General features: G+C 44.7%; 1 protein-coding gene across 4 annotated transcripts in view; it reads left to right on the top strand.

The window, feature by feature from the left end:
* The window catches only part of inpp5l (inositol polyphosphate-5-phosphatase L), a 220,721-nt gene that overhangs the window by 98,924 nt on the left and 94,357 nt on the right, over positions 1 to 27,440 (top strand). For all 4 annotated transcript variants that reach the window (XM_034169913.1, XM_034169911.1, XM_034169912.1 and 1 more), the window contains exons 5-7: positions 21,334 to 21,397; positions 21,903 to 22,006; positions 22,263 to 22,315. In XM_034169913.1, the coding sequence (XP_034025804.1) occupies positions 21,334 to 21,397; positions 21,903 to 22,006; positions 22,263 to 22,315 (221 nt within the window). The remainder of the gene's footprint in view (positions 1 to 21,333; positions 21,398 to 21,902; positions 22,007 to 22,262; positions 22,316 to 27,440) is intronic.

Genomic DNA, 27,440 nt, shown 5'->3' on the forward strand with positions numbered 1-27,440 from the left:
GGAACCCCCCAGCAGTCTACGTCTATAGCAGCATAACTAAGGGATGGTTCAGGGTCACCTGATCCAGCCCTAACTATAAGCTTTAGCAAAAAGGAAAGTTTTAAGCCTAATCTTAAAAGTAGAGAGGGTGTCTGTCTCCCTGATCTGAATTGGGAGCTGGTTCCACAGGAGAGGAGCCTGAAAGCTGAAGGCTCTGCCTCCCATTCTACTCTTACAAACCCTAGGAACTACAAGTAAGCCTGCAGTCTGAGAGCGAAGCGCTCTATTGGGGTGATATGGTACTACAAGGTCCCTAAGATAAGATGGGACCTGATTATTCAAAACCTTATAAGTAAGAAGAAGAATTTTAAATTCTATTCTAGAATTAACAGGAAGCCAATGAAGAGAGGCCAATATGGGTGAGATATGCTCTCTCCTTCTAGTCCCCATTAGTACTCTAGCTGCAGCATTTTGAATTAACTGAAGGCTTTTTAGGGAACTTTTAGGACAACCTGATAATAATGAATTACAATAGTCCAGCCTAGAGGAAATAAATGCATGAATTAGTTTTTCAGCATCACTCTGAGACATATCAATAGTCTTTTTGCTTAACGATTCCTTTATCGGTCCTTCAGAATGGCCGTTGTTTTTGAGTGTGTTTGTCGGGAAAATGATCATTTCTCTACGTTGATTACAGACCCTGCAACAGCTCTGTAAAATCCGCTTCTGCAGTGTGACTCCACTTTCAAGCGTGAACCAGTGAAGCAGTGCTTTGATCTGCTGGCTTGTTGGTTGTTTGATTCGCTGCTGTTCAGAAGCGGCAAGTCAATCTTGAGTCACTTTTGTGTGGATTAAAGTCACTAACTGGGACTCTTGTCTTGTTGCAGTCAAGAAATGAGAATCGTCCTCCGTTCCGTTGGCACAGTTCCAAATGCTGCGCAGAGTCCGGTCAGAATTAATAACTTCAAAATGAATTGCTGCTTTAAATAAAATGACACCTCTTTCCAAACTCTGTAATACAGACAATAAAGTACAATAGACTAAAACATTTTTTTTTCCTCCCAAAATGAAACGTCGTGCATTCTTTATGAATTACATCCTGACGTGCAGCACAGCCGGCTGCAAGAGCTCAGCTCAGAGGTATGGAAAGATATTCATGTCAATAATGTCTGAAAGGAAATGCTTTTGACAAATCTACAGATTTTGTTTATTTCTATTTATGTCCAGAGATCAAGAATCCACCATGTAGAATTTATTATGTCCAGAGTTTAAGGATCCAGTGACCAATTTCATATTTATTTACTTTAAGACTCAATAAAATGTTGTTGACATAGAAAACCTGTAAAGCCTACTTTTAGTACACAGAAAATTCACAAGGTACGTGGTGCACTACGGGCCGCCCCCCCCCCCCTTTGGTGACTCAGATCACATCTCTTTGTTTCTGTACTCAAGCAGTCGAACCCTGTCACCAGACAGATTAAACTATGGACACCAGAGGCTGAGCACTCTACAGGACTGTTTTGCCACGACTGACTGGGATGTTTTTAGAGCTCCAGCCACCCGAGAGGACTCCTCCGTCAGCGTAGAAGACTATGCTGAGTATGTGACTGGGTATATCAGCACTTGTGTTGAGAACATCATACCCACCATACAAGTGAGGAAGTTCCCCAACCAGAAGCCCTGGGTAAACAGCGAGGTGGAGAAGGCCATGAGAGCAGCCAAGAGACAGCACAGAGAGAGGACAGGGGACTTCTACTGTAATGCTGACCCCAGGAGAATGTGGCAGTGTCTGAATCACATCACAGACTTCAGGACCAGCTCCAGAACCACCACCATCAGCTCATCGGACAGCCTGCCAGACGACCTCAACACCTTCTACACCTGCTTTGAGAGCCCCACCCCCACCACCTCTACAGAATAGACACACTGCAGCCACTCAAGCCCCCCCCATCAGTCGTCACATCAGCCCAGGTACACTAAGCCTTGAGGAGCGTCAGCCCTCGGAAGGCTGCCAGGCTAGACAATGTACCAGGACGCGCCCTCAGAGTATGTGCTAACAAGCTGGCTGATGTTCTCACCTCCATCTTCAACCTTTCCCTCAGACAATGCATCATTCCAAGATGCTACAAGACCACCACCATCGTCCCCCTCCCCAAGAAGAACCCCCCATCCTGTCTGAATGACTTCCGGCTAGTAGCACTCACTCCAGTCATGAAGTGCTTCGAGAGAGTGATACTGTCTCACATTCATAACAGCATCCCGGTCACCACTGACCCATTGCAGTATGCCCACAGGCACAACCGGTCTACGTCAAACGCCATCGCCGCCGCCCTTTACATCTCCTTCTCTCATCTGGAAAATAAAGACTCCTACCTTAGGATGCTCTTTATCGACTACAGCTCCGCCTTCCACACGGTCGTCCCCCACAAACTCACCCACAAACTGTTAGCCCTCGAACTTCACCCCTCCCTCTGTGACTGGCTTTTCAACTTCCTGACTGGCATGCCACAGTCTGTCAGGATCGGGAAAAGGACGTCAGCCACCATCACTACCAACATGGGGACCCCACAGGGCTGTGTCCTGAGCCCCATCCTTTACACCCTGTTCACCCACGACTGTGTCGCTTCCCACCCCAACAACACCATCATCAAGTTTGCCGATGACACCACCGTGATAGGACGCATTACTGGCGGAGATGAGGCGGCCTACAGGAGGGAGGTGGACAGTCTGGTGACGTGGTGTGGAGACAACCTCACCCTCAACACAGACAAGACCAAGGAGATGATAGTGGACATGAGGAAGGAGAGGAGGCCTCACCAGCCACTGTTCATCTGAGGTCTTGAGGTGGAGGAACTTCAAGTACCTGGGGGTCCACATCAGCGATGACCTCACCTGGACATTCAACACCACACAGGTGGTGAAGAAGGCTCAGCACCGGCTGTATTTCCTGAGGAGGCTGAGGAAATTTGGGATGGCACCCAAGATCCTCAGCAACTTCTACAGCTGCATCGAGTCAGTCCTGACCACCTACATCACTGTGTGGTATGGCAGCTCTACTGTGTGGGACTGCAAACTCCTGCAGAGAGTGATAAGGCCTGCGTTTAAAGATCACCAGGACCCCACTACCCTCTCTGCAGAGCATCTACCACTGCAGAGTCCACAGGAGAGCTGTCTCCATCATCAAAGACCCCATTCACCCTGAACATGGACTATTCACACTCCTCCCCTCAAGCTGCAGATTTAGGACTGTGAGACGCAGAACGACCAGGTTCAAGAACTCCTTCTTTGCCACAGCCATTAGACAGTTAAACAGCTGAACACCCCCCCCCCCAAGGACAGATCCCCCATCACTGGTCACTTTATCTTCTATTGGACACTTTACTATATTACGGATACTTTATTCTATTACACTACAATACCTGTTAACTTGAATCTGTTGGCTCATTTGCACTAAATTGCACAAAACAATTTACTGCTGAATGTTGCACAAAACAGTGAATGTTACACACTGATGCACTATCATGTACATATCATGTAGCCCATTACACAACCATATTTTATATTTCCCTTCTTACAGTGTATATTTCTTTTTATTACATTATTACATTTTTATTACATTGCTTGTTACATCCTGTTGTTCTTACCAGTATGCTTATTTTACGTTATTTCATCCCCCCCCCACACACACACACTTATATTTAGATATTTTATACTTGGTTATTTATATATATTTGGGCATCCAGTGTGGGCAAAGTAAGAATTTCATTGCACAGGGAAACATGTTTCTTTACTGTGCATATGACAATAAACGCTTTGAATCTCTTTGAATCTCTTTGATAAGGGAATCGATAAGGAATCGGATTGATAAAAACGGAATCGATAATGGTATCAATATCAATAAAATCTTATCAAAACCCATCCCTATTAAAAACACAGAGAACAGAGCCAGGACAAGTATATAAATAATTACTACAATAACTACATGCACAATTACATAACAAACTAGAAGCACTCAGAGAGTGCAAACCTCCGCCAAGGCCATGGGGTCACTGACGCCATAACATCTACACGCCGTGGAATCATTGAACCTAAAAAAGTCTAACAATGATGTTTGCTCAGTAGTAAAAAAAAGTTTCATCTGCTGTGACTGGATAGCATGTATCCTTAGCGCTTGGCATCACATTTTATTACAACTTTCACCTTTCCCAGAAGCTACTGTCATCTGAGCAATGTTTCTGTGTAGGCTTTCAGTTGTCCAGGTGGTTTCCATAGTAGAGAAGCTAAATCTTCGACTGGACTGGGTTGCTTGACGCGAGGACGTTTCGCTTCAAATCGCAGAAGCTTCCTCAGCTAAAATTCTTGCTCTGGTAGTCTGACTTCTGTCTTGACTCTTGTAGAGAAGAATAAACAGAAGCCACAAAAGCTGGAGTTTTAAACCTAACCAGACCCCTCGTACTGAGAGGCAGACTGCTATAGGCTAGTGACTAAACAATAGCTCTAATTAGCACCTGATGTGCTCTAGTTAGCACCCTCCTAATGACAGGGCAGCTGCCCTCCTAATGATGGGATGGACGGCTTTCCTGATGATGTGAATGACTCATTACCATGAACAGAAGACTGAAACTGCTTTGACCTGAGTACCCCATTGTAAACAGGGCACAAAGTGTGTCTCAGACCCCCTCCCCGGTTAAGGCTGGGTTTCAACTGTTTCACATAGAATACCTCCCTCACCCCTCTGTCAAACCATTTCTTCTCTCTGGCTAAGATTTTAACTTCCTTGTCCTCAAATGTGTGGTTAGTGTCTTTAAGGTGGAGATGAACTGCAAAAGGCTATACCAGCACCGCAGAAAGGGCGCCAGTGGACCTCAGTCTGCAGTTCATGTGAAACAGTTGAAACCCAGCCTTAACCGGGGAGGGGTCTGAGACACACTTTGTCCCCTGTTTACAATGGGGTATTCAGGTCAAAGCAGTTTCAGTCTTTTGTTCATGGTAATGAGTCATTCACGTCATCAGGAGAGTCGTCCGTCCCATCATTAGGAAGGCAGCTGCCCTGTCATTAGGAGGGTGCTAACTAGAACACATTAGGTGCTAATTAGAGCTATTGTTTAGTCACTAGCCTATAGCAGTCTGCCTCTCGGTAGGAGGGTCTGGTTAGGTTTAAAACTCCAGCTTTTGTGGCTTCGGTTTATTCTTCTCTACAAGAGTCAAGACAGAAGTCAGACTACCAGAGCAAGAATTTTAGCTGAGGAAGCTTCTGCGATTTGAAGCGAAACGTCCTCGCGTCAAGCAACCCAGTCCAGTCGAAGATTCAGCTTCTCTACTATGTCATCTGAGCACTGATATTGATATTGCATGTGCTTATAGACAAAAACAAATAAGAGACTAAATTCAATTTATTATTCAACTAAACTGCAAATATATGAATTTTTTAACATTTATGAAACACTTCTCTAAACAAGGCCATAGGGTCACTGACCCTAAAGAGATTCCTTCCTTGACACAGTGATATATTTCTTTTTGTCTCTTTCTCTAAAATTGTATATAATAATCATTAGATTATTAATATATAAACAAATGCACCCAAACGTGATGAATTCCATTCAAAATCCGTTCAAAACTTTTTGAGTTATCCTGCTGACAGACACAAACAAACAAACAAACGCGACCGAAAACATAACCTCCTTGGCGGAGGTAATAACTAAAATAAATAATCACAGAGCAAAGAGAGAGACACTTTGTTGTGTGGGCTGAACAAACATGTGGGCATGTCTGCAAATAGCAGCAGCTGTTGAGATCTCTGGACCCGCAAGCCACAGCTGGAGAACATGTACCCTGTTTTGAAGGACATGACATTACAACTCGACACCGTGAGGCACGTGCATCTGCTTGCTGTCCTCACATGAAAATGCATAAAAACATGTCGCCTTTGCAGCGGGCTGGAGCGAGCACACAGAGCGCACATTGGCAGGCTGTGCCAGGTGAAACGGACCGTCTGATCACGTGTACACTCAGCTGAATGTCACGTCACGTACATGAGCTATGGTCCATATGACGCTGTGTCTGTCCTTTGGAGCGCTGCTCGCTGGACACGTGGGGCCAGCAGATGTGGACACAATAAGAGTGCACTGCTTCATTCATCTCATTTTATGACTGTACGTCTATGACCATGGGTCATATACAGAGGAACAGAAGGATCGTAATGGTATTGTCCACTCCATAAGAGGGATTAGATATTAGAAATTACTGTGTTTTTTATGGTGTGTGGTTTATATTTTTTTCTCCACAGCAGCGGTGCGATGTGGTGCAACACGTACCAGCTGCTCACCCTGTGTTAGTGAACGTGCACGAGCGTGCATGAAACTGTTGCTGCTGTACTGTGCACGCCTGACCGACCGTGTGTCCCTCCCGACAGCAGGTGTAATGTTTTGCGGTTCCCCATTTCGTTTTTTGTTTGCCAGTTTTCGGCCAATTCCTGTTTCTTTCGCCCAACTTTGTTTTATGTGTGAAAGGGCCCTTAAGGACAAACTGATTAGTTTCAGCTTCATGATATGAGAATTTGTTGTTTCTCATTACTTTATTCACAACTGTAAGTTGTGCTTCTCAGGAGAAATTCCATCCTTCCACCAAACTTTTGTATCTTAAAACTCAAGAATGGTAAAACTCTCAAAATCAGAATTTTTATACATTAATAATGGGAGGTCAAAACACTGCGTGCCAAAAAATCATGCATTTCTGACATTTAGGAATGCCTTTGTTTTTTGTTTTTTTACTGAATTTTGTGTTTCAACTAGGATATGTACCAGGAGCTCTGAACTGTTTATTCATTTGAAAAGTTAACTTTTGGTAAAAATAAGACAGGCTGACAGCCAAAAAACATCATCTTATACTCAACAAAAATATAAACGCAACACTTTTGGTTTTGCTCCAATTTTGTATGAGATGAACTCAAAGATCTAAAACTTTTTCCACATACACAATATCACCATTTCCCTCAAATATTGTTCACAAACCAGTCTAAATCTGTGATAGTGAGCACTTCTCCTTTGCTGAAATAATCCATCCCACCTCACAGGTGTGCCATATCAAGATGCTGATTAGACACCATGATTAGTGCACAGGTGTGCCTTAGACTGCCCACAATAAAAGGCCACTCTGAAAGGTGCAGTTGTGTTTTATTGGGGGGGGGGATACCAGTCAGTATCTGGTGTGACCACCATTTGCCTCATGCAGTGCAACACATCTCCTTCGCATCATCCGTGAAGAGAACACCTCTCCAACGTGCCAAACGCCAGCGAATGTGAGCATTTGCCCACTCAAGTCGGTTACGACGACGAACTGGAGTCAGGTCGAGACCCCGATGAGGACGGTGAGCATGCAGATGAGCTTCCCTGAGACGGTTTCTGACAGTTTGTGCAGAAATTCTTTGGTTATGCAAACCGATTGTTTCAGCAGCTGTCCGAGTGGCTGGTCTCAGACGATCTTGGAGGTAAACATGCTGGATGTGGAGGTCCTGGGCTGGTGTGGTTACACGTGGTCTGCAGTTGTGAGGCTGGTTGGATGTACTGCCAAATTCTCTGAAACGACTTTGGAGACGGCTTATGGTAGAGAAATGAACATTCAATACACGAGCAACAGCTCTGGTTGACATTCCTGCTGTCAGCATGCCAATTGCACGCTCCCTCAAATCTTGCGACATCTGTGGCATTGTGCTGTGTGATAAAACTGCACCTTTCAGAGTGGCCTTTTATTGTGGGCAGTCTAAGGCACACCTGTGCAGTAATCATGGTGTCTAATCAGCATCTTGGTATGGCACACCTGTGAGGTGGGATGGATTATCTCAGCAAAGGAGAAGTGCTCACTATCACAGATTTAGACTGGTTTGTGAACAATATTTGAGAGAAATGGTGATATTGTGTATGTGGAAAAAGTTTTAGATCTTTGAGTCCATCTCATACAAAATGGGAGCAAAACCAAAAGTGTTGCATTTATATGTGTTGCTTGCCCTCATGGACAGCTTATCTTTCACACAAGTGTGTGTGTGTGTGTGTGTGTGTGTGTGTGTGTGTGTGAGTTTAACTTTCTTGTCTTCAAATTTATTACATTTTCATCAAATTGGAATGGGACATCCTAATTGCGTGTATTTGGGATGAGTCTATGATCCAATCTCAATTCTCTTTTGTACCCCTTCCCCTTGGCCCCCCACCTACCCCTTTAAAACAAGGGGTAAGGTGAAAGGGTATGCCTCTAGCCCTATGAATTGAAACACCCCTCTGCCTTAGGGGGAAAACAAAACTGCCCGTCTCGAACTGCCATCTTCACCGTTTGTCAACATGGCAACTGAAGCGAAACCTGTTGCAGTAGCCTGTTTGCTCTTTTTATTTTTTCACTTTTCTGTGTAAATGCAAAGAAATAGAAGAAGTCGCAGATTTCTTCGACACATGGCAATCATGTCGCACAATTTTGTGGTATTAATAATTAATTTAATTAAGTCGTAATTTATAATAATACTCAATAGCATTAATAATTAATTAATTAGTAATTAATTTATGTTAATAATACCGATAATAATTAGTCATTAATAATAGTAATAATTCATATTGTTAATTGATTAATCATTAATTGATTGATTAGTAATTAATTACTAATTAAAATAAATAAACACTTGAAATATATCAGTCTGTGTGGAATGAATGTATACATTATACAAGTTTCACTTTTTGAATGGAATTACTGAAATAAATCAACTTGTTCATGATATTCTAATTATATGATCAGCACCTGTATGTATGTTATTGGCTGCATCTAGTTCTGTTAACCTTATATTTCTTTTTCAAATTCTCCCAGTTTTTGCATCCAGCCCTATTTCCTTTAGAAATTTCCTTGACAAATAATATCAGTCTATTAGGACATCAGGTAATGTGTTACACATATACATGTGTATGTATATATATTTTCCAACTTATTCTCATTGGTGAAACTCCTCATTTTCTGCCTGAAAGCTTATTAGGAGTCGAGTGTGCTCAGGGTCACTGTTTGTTTACTAAATACCCACACGTTACAGACCTTGAAATCCAACAGCAGGGATCGCTATTATCCAAAGATTTATGAACATACACATTAATGTGCTTATCCTTTATCATGATTTTCTCCATTGTGAGAAATAAAAGTGTCTTTCGTAGCGTTCGTGTGTATATGCATTATAATGCCTCATCGCATGAGCAAGGTTACAATATTCTTCAGAACGACAATATGCGCAACATGCATCCAGCAGCATACACATTGCTGTCATAGGCAATTGCCTGTAAAGTTTTTTGGCAAGTTATAACTTTCTAAACAGCGTAATTTGTAATGAAAGCTGCGTACATTTGTGCGGCTCTGGACGCCATGTTTGTTTCTGTGGAGACAGCGGTAAGCTCCTCCAACCCCTCCAAACAGAGTGTGCATCCACATTCACTCCATTTGAAGGGGTTTGTAGCCCTCCGCCTTCCCCTCCAACTCGCTCCAAAAACAGAATTGAGACACCCCTCTGTCTCTCGTGCCCGCGCAAAACGGAGGGTAAGGGGTAAGGGTAAGGGCCGAGGGGTAGAATTGAGATTCAGCCTATATGATGGGGTTGTAACAAGAGCCTATAAGACTGTACCCCCCCCCCCCACACACACACACACTTCATTGAGCACAGTTGAGAATTGTTACCTATTATCCTGTTATTGCCCAGCAGCTGTAATTTCATTTATTTATTTATTTTATTGTGGTGTCAGCTGATTCTTGTTCCTATCCCAGCCCTAACCAACCAGCCAAAAATAATAAGCAAGCAAAAAAACAAACAAACAAAAAAATACATCAGTATTTGGTCAATGTAACATAAACCTTTCAATTTAGAAAACAGAAATGCTATTATTGTGTTTACCCAGATCCCAATGAGGGACTGTGATCAAGTCAGCAGCACAGCTGTATTTATTTAATTCATTTTCTATACCCCTCTATTCCAATTAAGGGTCACAGGGGGCCCCCATCCCAGTGGTAATTATGAGAGGCAGGGTGCAGCCTGGACAGGCCACCACTCTATCACAGGGCCACATACTGACAAGCAAACACATACCAACAGACAATTTAATGTATTTTGTTCACCTAATCTCCAAGTCTTTAGAAGTGGGAGGAAGCCGGAGCACCCGGAGAGAAGTCACACAAACACAGGGAGAACATGCAAACTCCACACAGAAAGGACCAGAGGGTAGGCGAACCCAGGACCTTCTCGCTGTGAGGCAACAGTGCTAACCACTAAGCCACTGTGCTGCCCCTGAATTCATTTCTAAATTCTGAATACAGTTTCAAAACACACAAAGTACGCTTCAGCGAATATCTCCTAATTGATTTACAAAAGTGACCACGCCAGTGTAAGCAAAGGTTCAGATTATCAGCAGAGAGTGCTTAGTGCATGTGGGCCTTGTATCTGTGTAAACTGAGTGTCTGGTATTTTGGATTTCCTTCATGTCACTTAGGGCCCAGTCACACCAGAAGAAACAGTGGTTGGTACTGCAACGTGATCCAAATTAGCACAACCGTGTGCAGTTACCTTGCTATCATGCAGCAGCCAGGAATTAATTGGCTTCCTGTGTGGCAGTGACATGAAGTATTTATTACCAGAAATCCTCAGTGGTTTGCCGTATTGGAATGCGGTAAAGTGGTGAAGTTGGTTGGTTTGGGTGTCTCGACATTCTTCTCTCTCTCTCTCATACACACACACATACACACACACACAAAATCTATTTAGCTTGCAACAAGATAAGAATTTATGTCAGACCAGTTGTGATGTATTCACACAAGTTCAGGTCACATGTCACACATTGTTTAAAAATGTGTACTTATTTATTCATAATGATCCATTTGGTTATTTTGCTTGAAGCTCTTTTGAGGTGAAACTGACTTTGATAAAGCCAAATTAATACATGACATATATCACCAAACCCCTTTTTGGTGAAAGACCTTTTGCTCAATTTTCTGTTTTTATTTACAAGTAAAGAAATGAATCTATTGTGACCTTGTGACATCAAAACGCTTGTAGTGCACACAGACAAATGTCCTCCATTTCACACAAGACCTCTTTGCAAAATACCCACTCCATGCTTATATATAATTTGTCTCGGGACTCCAGCAAGGGCAGTCACATCTGTTTCTGTCCACCCCCCCCCACCCCCACCCCCCCAAACTACCCTGGCCTCCACACCGCCACTCTTCCCCCTCTGGGAGGCAGTGCGGCTCACCTTCTCCAGCTTTCCATTTCTCTCCGAGCTCGTGGCTGTGCGGGATACTGCTGCGGCCACCCTCACATTGCCTCAATTCAAATGTATATATATGGTTGTTTTAATTCTGATACAGTGGGATAAAAAAGTATTTAGTCAGTCCCTGATTGTGCAAGTTCTCCTACTTAGAAAGATGAGAAAGGTCTGTAATTTTCAACATAGGTACACTTCAACAATGAGAGACAAAATGGAAAAAAAAATCCAGAAAATCACATTGTAGGATTTTTAAAGAATTTATTTGTAAATTATGGTGGAAAATAAGTATTTGGTCATCCACAAACAAGCAAAATTTCTGGCTCTCACAGACCTGTAAGTTCTTCTTTAAGAAGCTCTTCTGTCCTTCACCTGTTACCTGTATTAATGGCACCTGTTATTGTACCTGTTATTGTTGTTAATGGCAACTCGTTATCTGTATAAAAGGCACCTATCCACAGACTCAAACAGTCAGACTCCAAACTCAACCATGGCCAAGACCAAAGAGCTGTCGAAGGACACCAGGAAGAAAATTGTAGATGTGCACCAGGCTGGGAAGAGTGAATGTACAAAAGTCAAGCAGGTTGGTGTGAATAAATCAACTGTGGGAGCAATTGTAAGAAAATGGAAGACATACAATACCATTGATAATCTCCCTTGATCTGGGGCTCCATGCAAGATGTCATCTCGTGGGGTCAAAATGACCATGAGAACGGTGAACAAAAATTCCACAACTACACGGAGGGACCTGATCAATGACCTGCAGAGAGCTGGGACCAAAGTAACAAAGGCTACACACTACACGGAGAGGGACTCAAATCCTGCAGTGCCAGGCGTGTCCCCCTGCTTAATCCAGGCCCGTCTGAATTTTGCCAGAGAGCATATGGATGATTCAGAAGAGGATTGTGAGAATATATCATGTGGTCAAATGAAACCAAATTAGAAGTTTTTAGTAAAAACTCAACTCATCGTGTTTGGAGGAAGAAGAATGCTGAGTTGCATCCCAAGAACACCATATCTACTGTGAAGCATGGGGGTTGAAACATCATGCTTTGGGGATGTTTTTCTGCAAAGGGGACTGATGACTGATCTGTGTTAAGGGAAGAATGAACGTGGCCATGTATCATGAGATTTTAAGCCAAAATCTCCTTCCATCAGTGAGAACATTGAAGATGCAACATGGGTGGGTCTTCCAGCATCACAGTGTTCCCAAACACACTGCTCGGGCAACAAAGGAGTGGCTCCGTAAAAAGCATTTCAAGGTCCTGGAGTGGCCAAGCCAGTCTCCAGACATCAACCCCATAGAGAATTTGTGGAGGGAGTTGAAAGTCCATGTTGCCCAGTGACAGCCCCAAAACATCTCTGCTCTAGAGGAGATCTGCATGGAGGAATGGGCCAAAATACCAGCTACAGTGTGCAAACCTGGTGAAGACTTACAGGAAATATTTGACCTCTGTCATTGCCAACAAAGATTATGTTACAAAGCATTGAGTTGAACTTTTGTTATTGACCAAATACAGTGGTCCCTCGCTATATCGCGGTTCACCTTTCGCGGCCTTGCTGTTTCGCTGATTTTTTTTAGTGCAATTTTGCATGCTTCTTCTTTTTTTTTTAACTGTCTGCTGTGCTTAGTTGCAGCCAAAATCTGGCAACAGATCCAGAGACTACACTCGCTGTTTTGATGCAGAGCGCTCCAGCAGCCCGCAAGGATCGAATTCAGCAGCACTGCATGGTCTCCGTACGGCCACTGAGAGAAGTTTGTATCTTTTTAATGACTTGGATTCTTTGCGGGTCCCGCATCCGTCCTGCAACGGTAACACCGGAGGCAGTGAGCGAAGAAAAAGCACGCGCATTGTGTTCTGCGTGTATCTGTTTATAAGAATCTTCTTGCTCAGAAGAAAAAAAGAGCACCAACAACTACCCATAACTGTGTTCTTCACTCGTAAAAAGACACCTGCCCCGAGGTGGAAAAAGACGTGACATCGGAGCGGCGCCACGACGAAGAGGCGCGATCAGAGGATCCAAGCCGGCTCCCCGTCAATAATACGGGCAGGAGGCGGCGCCGGACCGGGTGCACAGAGGGGTGAGGTGTGATGTGGTTTTATCCTGGAGACATGGAAGACCGGATGGATCCGCAGTGAGGCCGGGAGTCGGAGCCTCACTGCGGTAGGACTGAGGACCTTAAGGATGGTGAATGGTCCGATGTAGTGGTCTTTCAACTTAGGCGACTCGACCTGGAGTGGAATGTCCTTGGTGGATAGCCATACCTCCTGCCCGGGCTGATCTGCATGGGCTTTTGCCCTCGTCCGGGCCCTCAACAAGGCCAAACGGGCGGTGCGCCACACCCGACGGCATCTCCGCAGGTGGGCCTGGACCGAGGGCACACCGACCTCTCCCTCCACCAAAGGAAACAAAGGGGGTTGGTACCCCAGACACACCTCAAACGGGGAGAGGCCGGTGGCAGAGGACACTTGGCTGTTATGAGCGTACTCGATCCAGGCCAGATGTTCACTCCAAGCCATCGGGTGTGCGGCGGTAGTACACCGAAGGGCTTGCTCCAACTCTTGATTGGCCCATTCGGCCTGTCCGTTAGTCTGTGGGTGATACCCAGACGAGAGGCTCACGGTGGCCCCCAGTTCCCGGCAGAAACTTCTCCACACCTGCGAGGAGAACTGGGGACCGCGATCTGAAACGATGTCTGTAGGTATCCCATGCAGCCGGACGACATGGTGGACCAGGAGATCCGCCGTCTCCTGGGCCGACGGGAGCTTCGGGAGGGCCACGAAGTGGGCCGCCTTGGAGAATTGGTCCACTATCGTGAGAATGGTGGTGTGTCCCCGGGACGGCGGGAGGCCGTGACAAAATCCAGGCCGATGTGGGACCAGGGGCGATGAGGCACAGGAAGTGGCTGTAGGAGTCCCTGTGCCTTCTGGTGGTCCGCCTTGCCCCTGGCGCAGGTGGTGCAGGCCTGGATGTAAGCCCGGACGTCAGTCTCCAGGGACGCCCACCAGAAGCGTTGCCGGACCACTGCCACGGTCCTACGCACCCCTGGGTGGCAGGAGAGCTTGGACCCGTGACAGAAGTCCAGGACGGCAGCCCTGGCTTCTGGTGGGACGTATAGTCTGTCTTTCGGTCCTGTTCCGGGATCCGGGCTCCGTGCCAGGGCCTCCCGGATGGTCTTCTCCACGTCCCAGGTTAGGGTAGCCACGATAGTGGACTCCGGTAAGATGGGTTCCGGTGGATCCGACAGCTCGGTCTTGACTTCCTGTTCGTGCACCTGGGACAGGGCATCCGATCTCTGGTTTTTGGTCCCGGGGCGGTAGGTGATCCGGAAGTCAAAACGGCCGAAAAACAGTGACCAGCGGGCTTGCCTGGGGTTCAGTCGCTTGGCGGTCCTGATATACTCCAGGTTCCGGTGGTCAGTAAAAACCATGAAAGGCACTGACGCTCCCTCCAGCAGGTGTCTCCACTCCTCAAAAGCCTCTTTCATCGCAAGGAGCTCTCGATTGCCCACGTCATAGTTCCGCTCTGCTGGGGTCAACCTGTGGGAAAAATAGGCACACGGGTGAAGAACCTTATCAGTCTCTCCGCTCTGGGATAGCACGGCTCCTATCCCTGAGTCAGAGGCGTCCACTTCAACCACAAACTGTCGACTAGGATCGGGCTGCACCAAGACAGGTGCAGTCGAGAAGCGCTGTTTCAACTCCCTGAACGCGGCATTGCACCGATCCGACCAGGTGAAGGGAACTTTTGGTGAGGTCAGGGCTGTCAGGGGGCTAACTACCTGACTATACCCCTTAATGAACCTCCTGTAAAAATTTGCGAAGCCGAGGAACTGTTGCAGCTTCCTACGGCTCGTAGGTTGGGGCCAGTCTCTCACCACTGCGACCTTGGCCGGATCCGGGGCGACGGAGTTGGAGGAGATGATAAACCCCAGGAAGGACAAAGAGGTGCGGTGAAACTCACACTTCTCGCCCTTCACAAACAGCCGGTTCTCCAACAACCGCTGCAGGACCTGACGTACATGCCGTACATGGGTCTCAGGATCCGGAGAAAAGATGAGTATATCGTCCAGATATACGAAGACGAATCGGTGCAGGAAGTCCCGCAAGACGTCATTAACCAAAGCTTGGAACGTCGCGGGGGCGTTAGTGAGGCCGAACGGCATGACCAGGTACTCAAAATGACCTAACAGGGTGTTGAATGCCGTCTTCCATTCGTCTCCCTTCCGGATCCGAACTAGGTGGTATGCGTTCCTAAGATCCAACTTTGTGAAGATTTTGGCTCCATGCAGGGGGGTGAACACCGAATCCAACAAAGGCAATGGGTATCGGTTGCGAACCGTGATCTCGTTCAGCCCCCGGTAATCAATGCATGGACGAAGACCGCCATCTTTTTTGCCCACAAAAAAGAAACCTGCTCCCATCGGAGAGGTGGAGTTACGGATCAGCCCGGCAGCTAAGGAGTCCCGGATGTAGGTCTCCATCGATTCGCGCTCAGGTCGGGAGAGGTTGTACAGCCTGCTGGACGGGAACTCCACGCCTGGCAACAAATCGATGGCACAATCGTACGGACGGTGCGGGGGAAGGGTGAGTGCCCGATCCTTGCTAAAAACGTCCGCGAGATCGTGATACTCAACCGGCACCGCCGATAGATTGGGGGGAACTTTGACCTGCTCCTTAGCCTGGGAACCGGGAGGAACCGAGGATCCCAAACACACCTGATGGCAGGTCTCGCTCCACTGTACCACCACCCCGGACGGCCAATCAATCCGGGGATTGTGTTTTAGCATCCAGGGGAACCCCAGAATCACACGGGAGGTAGAAGGAGTCACAAAAAACTCAATCTCCTCCCTATGATTCCCTGACACTACCAGAGTTACTGGTAGTGTCCTGTGTGTGATTAAAGGGAGTAGGGTGCCATCTAGTGCTCGCACCTGCAATGGTGAAGGAAGCGCCACCAGAGGGAGCCCTACCTCCCTGGCCCATCTGCTGTCTAGCAGATTCCCTTCTGATCCTGTGTCTACCAGTGCTGGGGCCTGAAGGGTTAAATCCCCGCTAAGGATTGTAACTGGGAGCCGTGTGGAAATGTGTGTGTGTCCCATGTGAAGTTCTTGGCCCACCCTAAGCCCAGTTTCTAGGGGCGGGCGTTGGTGTTTAACCGTTCGGGGCAATTGCTCAATTGGTGCTCCATTGAGCCACAAACAAAACACGCCCCGCGGGGAAGCCTCCTCTGTCTATTCGGTGGTCTGAATGTGGCCCTGCTCGTGTCCATAGCTTCGTCAGCAGGGGGAGCTGTCGCCCCACTGGACGTAGAGGCCAGGGAGCGTGGGAAGGGCGGACCTTTTTCGGACCCGGAAGGAAGAGGGACGGCGCGCGCCCGGCCACGCCCTTCGTCTCGTTCCCGACGGCGTTCTTCCAACCGATTGTCTAACCGTATAACAAGATCGATAAGCCCATCTAATTCCCGCGGTTCATCCTTGGCCACCAGGTGCTCCTTCAGGACCGATGACAGTCCGCTTACGAAGGCGGCGCGGAGCGCAGCGTTATTCCAGCCGGACCTCGCAGCCGCGATGCGGAAGTCGACTGCATAAGCGGCTGCGCTCTGGCGTCCCTGTCTCATTGACAGCAGCACAGTTGAAACGGTCTCTCCCCTGTTAGGGTGATCAAACACTGTTCTGAACTCCCTCACAAACCCAGTGTACGTGTGAAGGAGCCGTGAATTTTGCTCCCAAAGCGCTGTAGCCCAAGCGCGTGCCTCTCCCCGAAGCAGAGTAATCACGTAAGGTATTTTGCTAGGGTCTGACGCGTACATGACGGGATGTTGTGCGAAGACGAGCGAACACTGCATGAGAAAGTCCGCGCACGTCTCCACACAACCTCCGTACGGCTCAGGAGGGCATATGTATGCTTCAGGGGATGGTGGGAGGGGTTGTTGAACCACCACTGGAACATTCATATCCTGCACAAGGTCGGCAGGAGGAGGAGCTGCAGCAGCGCCCTGAGCGCTTGCCGCCACTTGCGCGGAGAGAGCCTCCACCCTGCGGTTCAGGAGGATGTTTTGCTCGGTCATTTGATCCAACCGAGCCATAAAGGCGGTGAGAATGTGCTGTAGCTCACCAATCACACCTCCTGCAGATGCCTGCGCTCCCTGCTCTCCCATTGGTCGTTCAAGAGCCGGGTGACGCCCCTCGGAGTCCATGACGCTGGCCGAGATATCCTGTTGGGAAAGTGTAGTGACACGGACCCACAACAGGGGGCGTAAATGAACGGACAATAGAAGGAGTTAAATTAGAACACTTTACTGTTGTGAATGCCACAACCAAACACAGCAGATTACAGAATGTATACAAGTCAATCAATAAAGGTGTCGTGTGGGCAGGCTCGACGATAGGAGACGCCCGTCTGGAGACGAACCGGAACCACACGATTTCCACCGCCACCGAACCCGGGGGATACTGGAGCCGCCAAGTCCCGAAGTCCCCAGGTGGCCACCGTCTCAGCGTGTCGGATCTGGTACTGCTGGCGGAAAACAAAAACAGTCAAGTGTGGGTGTGTGTACACCCAGTAACAATTATGGTGGGAATGCCACCTCCACCTCTCACTCAATATGTGTAAGCAGTGATCCCTCAGAGGAAAAGAGTGCCGTCCTGCACTCACTCAGCCTCCACAAACTAAGGACCGGTACTCCTGCAAACACTCACAATAGATAGATTAGTAGATTACCACAAATGGCTGAGGATATTACCTCTCAATGAAGATGATATCACGGCGATGTGGTGGAGGTGTCTTCCTGCTTTTATTCCTGGCGTAATGTAGATGATCAGTGACAGCTGTCATGGTTGATGGAACCTCGGCAGTTCCTGGAGGCGGCAGCGCCCTCTCGTGCCTGAAGCCCGCACTTCAGGCAGGGCGCCCTCTGGTGGTGGGCCAGCAGTACCTCCTCTTCTGGCGGCCCACACATCTATCTATCTATCTATCTATCTATCTATCTATCTATCTATCTATCTATCTATCTATCTATCTATCTATCTATCTATCTATCTATCTATCTATCCATCTATCCATCCATCCATCCATCCATCCATCCATCCATCCATCCATCCATCCATCCATCTATCTATCGTTCTCGATATAAAAAAAAACCAAATCAATCTATTGCCCTTGCTCCCTTTGTGCAAGTCCCTTTTGGGTCCACTGTCAAAAGGGAACCCTTAGTGTGCATTAAGTTTCTGCTTGATATCTTTTTAAGGGACTGAAACTAATTGAACGTTTAGCTACTCAGCTGTTTTATGATGCGTGTTATTCCCTCACTCCGGAAATTTCACAAACCTTTTCAGGAACGGCCCAGTCATTGGCCTTCTCAGCTGTTGTGTCTCTATGGTTGTGAAGATCCACTGGTCTCACAGTGACAGCAAACATCTAATGCTGGTGATAGCTAGCAAGCAAACTTTATCTTTTATGTGAAATGCAATGCAACACAAAAATTTTGCTTCCTAGCTATCACTACCATCAAACCATTAGCATGATGGTCAGAAGGCAAAAGCAGGAGTAATTTAGAGTTTTTATTTGGCTTCCTGCTGCTACCAATAGTGCTGGGTTAAACCAACTCTTAATATATCTGTATTTCATGAATTATTTACCTGAGTCCAGACTTCTTGATTGCAAAGCTCTTTCTATCGCACTGTCAGTCACAGAATAAAAAAGCAGAGAGTCATTTGTCCCTGCGTTGCTGGTGCACGCAGGTCTATGGAACAGTAATTTATTGGTTTTGTGATCTAAGACACTTTTGTTGTGGTGGTCGTTCAGACACTTCTCGTCCTGCTTCAAGTTTTCTCTTTTCTCTTGGCACTGTTTCACAGTGTGTTTAATTCTGTGGGTATCCAGGTGCGCTGACGTAGATTTTCTCATTCCTTCTCAAGGACTCAAATCCTTGCTGGACCTCATCCATCGCCTCTACCTCCTCATCCATTCATATGTTGGCTCTGCTATTTATTCTGTTTCATTTTCTTCTGCTCAGTTTTACAAATTCTGCTTGGTGTTGTTGTTGTCTTCTATAGTATGAGTTCAGCTAATCAGTTGAGCCCTGAACAACTGAATTTCATAGCCACTCAGAAGTACGTACCCCAGAGTAGCCGAAAAAGGCTCTGAAATATCACCTTTCAGGGGTAGTACCTGGGGTGGAGACACACACAAAGGTGTCATACCGCCCAAAATGGTTTGCAAGTTCCTGCGGTAAACAGGCCTATTGCCTTATAGACCAGGCCCATTTTCACCAAAAGTGAACCCTGGAGGCATTTTTTGAGGAAAAGCAGACAGACACTTTTTTCCAAAGGATTTTGGGGTACTGAATCAAAATGTTTTTGTCTGTCACACTCAATTTTGCCATTTAAGGTCTCAAATCAGTAAAAAATCAAAATGGCCACACTGTAAAACTCAATGAGTTAGTTGAACTCAAACCATTTGAGGAAACCGATTGCCTTAAACCATTTGAGTTTGCCAACTGAAATAAAATAATTTTCAAAAATTTAATGTTAAAGTTTTAGTAACAACAATTTATAGTTAATTAAACTTATGTAAATCTAGTTTACGTTTTTCAATAAAAAAGTGACAAATAAATTTCTGCCTAAAAACTTTGCATTACATTTTGGATTAGATTTTTTGATGCATTCTTTGGTTTACTTGTTGACTCTGCGTTGTGCTATTATGACTTTGTCCAATCGCTCCCCTCAGGACACAAACTCACAATCTCCAACATGGAAGTTGGACTCTCAAACCAGAAGGTTAAAACCCAGGGCTCTGGCCTTGTGACCAAAGAATTCTTTTGAGCTGTTGGGAGTGAGCTTTACTAACTACATATGCACAGCGACACCTGCTGGCCTCAGTTACATAAACTCAATTAAAATGAGTGAATGGAATGCACTGGAAATACATCACCAACTCTTAAATTCCCCAAAACTTTAAATGCACTTAAAGGAACTGAGTTGTTATGACAACAATTCATTTTTGAGTTAGTTTAATTAATGGAAATGAGTGGCTATGACTTTTTTTCGAAGTTTGAGTTGCATTAACTTAATTATTGTATTAAAATGGAGTGTTCAGTTTAACAGTGTACCAATAATCACAGAATTGCCTCTATCTCAGCAGTAAAAAGTGATAGAGAGGTGCTTTTGGTTGCTTTTACATTTCAATATAAGTTGATATCATTAAGTATGATCTTTAATTATCCTGTTCAGCTGTAGATGGTGGATTGAGAATAAATAGATATGTACACACAGCTTACATATAACTTTTTCATTGTCTATTGTCAACTAAAACTGCATATTATTCAATTGTTTGGAGTTAAATTATTCATATTAGTTTTTAGAAATATTTGGTGCTGAAATGTATGTTTCAGCACCAAAGGAGGTTTCTTCCTGTTAAAAGGGAGTTTTTCCTTCCCACTGTCGCCAAGTGCTTGCTCACAGGGGGTCGTTTTGACAGTTGGGGTTTTTACGTAATTATTGTATGGCCTTGCCTTACAATATAAAGCGCCTTGGGGCAACTGTTTGTTGTGATTTGGTGCTATATAAATAAAATTGATTGATTGATTGATTGATTTTTAGTGCTGAGATATAAGCGATTCTGTGATTATTGGTGGCCATTTTGTTTTTTACTGATTTGAGACATTAACTGCAAAATTGAGCGTGACAGACAAAGGAAAAAAAAAATTAAGATTCAGCACCCCAAAATCCATACAGTGCCTATCAGCTTTACCTCAAAAACGGCTCTAGCACCTTAAATAAGCACATTTTTTTAAAAACATCGGTCTAGTTTATTAGTCAAGGGCAGTTGAAGGACTGTCTTGAAGAAACTCAGACATCAGCCTAGACCCTAGCCTCGACCTTGCAGTGAGACTAAAGTGCCAACCACTGTTCCATGCTGCAGGAACTAATCAATTAATGGCACTCCTCCTTGAACGATAACAAAGGTTTTTATTCTGTTCGTCACCAAACTGACTGTCGCCACTACATGTTTTAACACTAGATATAACAGTTGTATGATAGATATTGTAAGATTTCCTGTATTTGTTTCTCTCACAGGCTTTGGGAAGCATGTACTTCATCCATAAGACCCTGAAAAATGTCTACCAGTATGATTTTAATGGTAACAGTTTTATTTTCTTTGACATCTTTAATGATTGTGGCGTAAATGCTTAATTACTCACTTTGCAGCTTGTACTCTTTGCATAACTTATATTATATATATTGGAGTAAGATCGGTGTTGCATGTGATTGGAATTTTATCTTTTTGTTATTAAATAACATACTTGTCAGGGCATTTCTATGTTTTTAATGACTGTTTGATAGCCGCCCTTCTTAGCTAGATATTTGCAAGGAGCTTAAGTTTAAAGTGGAGCTCTTATTTCCCCGCTGCAAAGTCCAGTCACGTTACTGGTGAAAAAGCTCCTCAGAAAAGCTTATGGAAGAACCATAAACATCCTGGAACTGCCACTGGCTGTGAGGCCCAAACACAGGCTAATGGCTGCCTTATAGATCCTCTCGTCACGTATGCCACTCTGATGAGGTTAACACCAGTTTATTGATTATTGTTTGCATGTTTTCTCACTCTTTTACATGCCATGTCTCTCGCCTCTCTATGCCCCTCACAGTGAAGGATTTCAAAGCTGTGTTGGGGCAGAGCAAGTACGTGAACTCCCTGCACGGCGTGTCCACGGTGGAGAAAGAAAAATTCCCAAAGAATTTCTGGCCTGATGTGAGTATGTATGCATGAGTGTACATCTGTGTATGCCTGGCTGTGTGTGTGTTAATATGTGTGCTTGAGTGTGGGGCGGCGTATGTGTGGACCAGAGGGAGATATTGGGACAAATGAGTCTGCTGGGGTTGTAGAAGCTGTCTGCCTTCTCTGACAGCGACATGAGACAAATTGTGTGAAAGAATCAATAATTATCTATTATCTAGAAAGACACGGCTCACTGCTGTTTAGTGACTCTAATCTGTCTGTGTTGCAGTTCAAATGGTCCAGAAAGGGCTTCATGAGGACCCGTTGGATGATACACAACCAGTACGTACTGTAAACTAACCTTGTGTCTGGCTGCACTTAGTTCAGGGAACCGTGTTAAGTTTGGTTTGGTAATTTGGTGTAGAAGTGATGGATGGTTTATCTGCTGTAAACCTGCCTCGGAGTTGTTTTGAATTACAAATCCTCACACTGTTAAACTTTGGATACAAACAACAGTAGCCTTAGTAGCTGCCAGGACCCTACGATTAGCAAATTTAGATGAGGCTTCACCAGTGCCGTCATTCCGCACACGCAAATTACGCATTGCACGTAGGGCACCATGCTGCCTGGGGTCACCACAAAAACCAAGCTTGTGAAAAATCATCCTAATAAGCTACTAGTAACGATATATCAAAAATTTATGTAAAGCATGTTAATTAGGTATAAGCAAAAGTAATCAGGGGAGGAGGCACGCAGGCTGGAAGCGGCATGGGCAGCCTCTGTGCGTGTGCCACCGCCTGCGTCACAGCAGACAGTTTTTCACTGACGAAAAGGCTGCCGCGGCCCGCACGTCTCGGTGCTGCACTACAGACAAGAGGAGAGCCCCGCACTGAGAAGACAATGCACTGAAAACATTAATACAGAATAAGATTAGGTTGTTTTTTTTTTTCATTTATGTTATTTCTGTCCTGGCAGTGAAGAGATTAATTGAATTTAACAGATTTGCATGTGTTTTGTTTCTAAAATGAATTAAACTAAATTAATATGTTCATTTTGACAGCCATACTTACAATATAAAAATTATAATAGACATTAATTTGAAAATAAAAGCCTGAAGGATAGGGCCTACACACTGTTCATTCATCCATGCATGCATGCTTGTGTGAATAAGGTATTTTTGACAATTATTTATTTATTATTATTTATTTAAATTACATTTAAAGCTGCAAGCTGTAATGGAATAGGTCAGAAAGGGAAGTGTCACATGTCAAATGCCAAAGATAAGCTCATCCACTACTTATATTTCCCGTTCTTCCAGAATTTAAGTTCAGATTTTTTACAAGTTTGGAAGGTCCTGCAGCTCATATTTCGGTGCATCTTATGTTCCAAAAAAGCACATATTTATTATTATTATTATTATTATTTGCATAGGGCTTTCCCAGGAATCAGTGCACAAAATAAAAGCAACTGCAACCATGACTGTATGCTGCAATAGTGCAAAAATCCTAAATTAAGAGATGATTAAAAACACCAATTTGATCACATTTTTACTGTAGTTTTTCCAACCCTGTGGATCAGCAATCCATTTGATTTGTCCATTTGATGTTTTCTGTTGTTCAAACTGCAACAAGTAACTGCTTTTATGTAACCAATATTTGTTCATCTTTATTATTTTTGAAAATTTAAACACCACCATCAGGGAAAAGCTGTGCGAAAAAGTGTTTCACATGCAGAAAAAAAAGTGTGGGTCATACTTCGGAGGGGCTTATAGTTTTTTCCTTTTCAAGAGGCATTTTTTGACAGGTCTGACTTATACTCCGGAAAATATAGTACTCAAATTTCCATCCATCCACCCATTTTCTATACCAGCTTACTCCAATTAAGGGTCACAAGTGGGTTGGAGCCTATCCCAGCAGTCATAGGGTTTGAGGCAGGGTACACCCTGGATAGGACGCCTGTCTGTCACAGTGCATACTCAAATAACCCAAGTTTGTATTTCTTCCAACTCAACACCTTTCCTGAGAAAGGCCATAAGGACTGCTCTGGTTGAACTTTGAGACCAATTAAGTGGCTTAGTGGTTAGCACTGTTGCCTCACAGCTAGAAGGTCATGGGTTCAATTCCTGCCTGTGGCCTTTCTGTGTGGAGTTTGCATGTTCTCCCCGTGTTTGCGTGGGTTTCCTCTGGGTGCTCCGGTTTCCTCCCACATCCAAAGGCATGCAGGTTAGGTGGATTGGAATCTTTAAATTGTCCATTGGTTGTACGATTGGGTGTGAATTTGTTTGTCTGTTTGTGGCCCTGTGACAGACTGGCGTCCTGTCCTGGGTGTACCCCGCCTCACGCTCTATGACTGCTGGGATAGGCTCCAGCCCTCCGCGACCCTTAGTTGGACTAAGCGGGTGAAGATGAGTGTGTGTGAGTGTGTAAATAACTCCTTGGTCTCTGACACCTACAAGCATGTTTTTTGTGTGGTAGTTCAGTTAGTGGTGGTGGTGGGGTTTGTAGGGGTAGGATTTAGGTAGGCCAGGTTTACCACGTTTCATCACTTATGGGCCTTTCACACCGGACGCGTCAGAAGCATCAGAGGCGTCACAAATCGGTCTAAAAAGCATTATTTTCAATGAGATGCATTGCTTTTTAGAGGCGTCAGAACCATCGTGTCAAAAGTCGAGCTAAAGCGACGCTTCTGACGTGAGCGCGCATTGCCACTTGTCGACAGGCTGACACGGTCAAAGTTCAATTCAATCCAACTTTCGCCGCTCTGAGCTGTGACATAGCATTGCACTGTCCAATAGGAACGACGCGTTGGGCCAAAACACTGAACACTAGTGGCAGAAACCACTGATCTGTACAAAACAGATCAGTGCGGAAACCACTGATCGATACAAAACAGAAACGTGTCACAGGACTGCTCATTTATAGAGCAGTCTACTGAAGAAAATCCTTGCGAATGTTTTTTGTTTACCTCAAAATTTCTGATTACTGTTAAACAAAGTTTATAACACTTGTAATTAAAATAGCTAAATAAATAAAAGGTTCTTTAGAAACCTTTCATCTGTAAATTAAAACCACCTGTAACCTCGGACATTTATTTTTGACAAATAAAATAACATGGAAATTTGTACATTTTTTTAAACAAATAAAATAACATGGAAATTTGTACATTTTTTTAAAGTCTGGTAGATTATTCATATCTCATTTCAACCAGAAAAACAGACACTGTAAATAAATACAAATGTTTATTATAAATGCAACAGGAGATAATTTAAGAATGACTGCAGTGTGATTGTAAAGTAGGATTTCTGTGACATAAACCTGGTCAAACTGGGACTTTGCATTTATCCAAAAGTGGGAATTTTCAGACTCAGTGGGTTTGCTCCATCACCCCAGCTGCCTGATTCGCTCTGCGCAGGGATGCCCGAACCCCGGCTTCTCCATGCAGGTTGGCCCGCTGTCGCAGTCGATCGATATGCCACCAAGTCGTCAGTCCCCCCTCGGTCGGAGCCACAAAAAAAGCTTCTCCCAGCAGGGTGATGGGAGAATCGTTCTACTGCTGTTTTTTAAAGCTTGTTTGTGGTTCTACATATGCAAATGCAAGATGGCGATCACTTTGACTTTTTTTGGGTTGTGAAAACAGCCAGAGTGTGATGTACCTGCAATCTCCACCCCCTTGCTGCTTCCGAAGCGAAGTGTTTGACGTCACGACGTGTTGGGAAGCTTTGACGCATCAGCCTGACGCTTCCAGTGTGAAAGGCCCATTATGATTCTTTCAGCTTAGAATAGCATGAACATTGTAATGTTACTGGTACTGAGTGACACAAGCCCCAAATCAATCTCAATTTGCATCACTGGTTATGGTTCTTTTTTCCTGAGTCACCCACTAATCCTGATGTTATAGTGGAATCTGTCAACTACTGCAGCAGTCGCTATACAGCTGGACCATGACGTTATTACAGTAGTTGGTGATAGAAATGGCATGAGCCCAACAACAACCTTGAAAATGAAAGAGAGGCTACACAGAAAAAAAGGCACAATTTGGCAAAATATTCATTCCCCATGATATTTTAAATATTCCAAACTGGAAAAGTTTCTTGTCAAACCAGCAGAATAAACATCATCTTGAAGAATATCTCTGCAAGTCATGGATGCATCATTGCCAGCAAATTCCCAGTGGGTGCACTCTTATTCTTGGAGGTCTGTACCAGGGACCAGCAAAGAAAGTGTCCAATACAGGTGCCACAGAAATCACACACAGATCATGAGGAGGCAGACACAAGGTTGTCTGCACATATTGCCAGCTCAGCTCAGAATGAAGGGTGCAAAATAGAGCAATTATTTCAGCGATGGATACAGCTGTGTTGATGTTAGCAATTTACCATGTCTCCAGAATCATCTCTGTGAACTCTGGCTGAGAAAGCAAGATTTCACTGGATTTTAGTTTCTCACGAGTCACTACAAGGAACTTACAACTTTGTCAATACCCACCACGTACATACTCTGTGACTGTTGTGACGTGAGCTACAGCTTTGGATGTAGAAAGAAACGTGCCTTGAACGTGACCAGAATTTGAGAGTGCCACTTGCTGAATTTGGATCAAGGACTGAAATTTCTGATGGTGTTCGAGAAGCCACTCAGAAGTTCATCTGTACACTGGTTGGAAAAAGGAACTTTTCTGGGTCAATATATGATCTTCGCTGCCATTTCTTTCAAACAAAACAGTCAGACATAAGGTCATTGCCACCAACAAGTGATGCATTTCACTTACACCGGAAGAGGTCTTTATACCAGATTTTGGTTTGGAAGAAGGCCTCGTCTGAATCATTTATGCTTCCCCTTGCAACAGATTTTGGGAGAACAATTCAAGATGGCTCTGCTTGATGACAAAAAGCCCTCTTTACAGAGCATGAATGTAATTGTCAGAAGGGAAGATGCAGGTCTAACTTTCCCTGTAGAAAAGCAAAGCCGAGGGTCCCTTGCACTCTTGCATGCAGATGCTGTGGAGGCCCTGGTAACTGTGAGAACACCGGTGAAATTGACCAAGAGTATCTTAACTCTTAAGGGCATAAATTTCATTAGTTACCAAATGGGAGTTACACCATGATTCCTCATTAGAGCATAAACCTAAACCATAGACAATTAAAGTCTCACTAGGGATCCATGGGCTCTAGATTGGGTAGTGTTTATAAAATAGGTAGCTGACATTTTTCAAGGGTGGTAATAAATCATGCAAAGCTTGTATAATGAGTTTTAACATTTTGTAACTATATTATGTACTTACATTGAACTTACTAAATAAAGTCATACACGCACGCATTCACACTTTTAATATAAAGATGACTTACCTCCCCCTTCTGGAATGGTGTGTTTGTCCAGAATGTAATTAGCAACGTTACCTAATATCCGTAGTTTCTCAAAAAATATTAGTCCTATCAATGTATCGTTTTGGTGCCGTTTATCCTTGACCCAAA

This window comes from Thalassophryne amazonica, chromosome 5 (genome assembly GCF_902500255.1).
Source record: "Thalassophryne amazonica chromosome 5, fThaAma1.1, whole genome shotgun sequence".
Classification (NCBI taxonomy): domain Eukaryota; kingdom Metazoa; phylum Chordata; class Actinopteri; order Batrachoidiformes; family Batrachoididae; genus Thalassophryne; species Thalassophryne amazonica.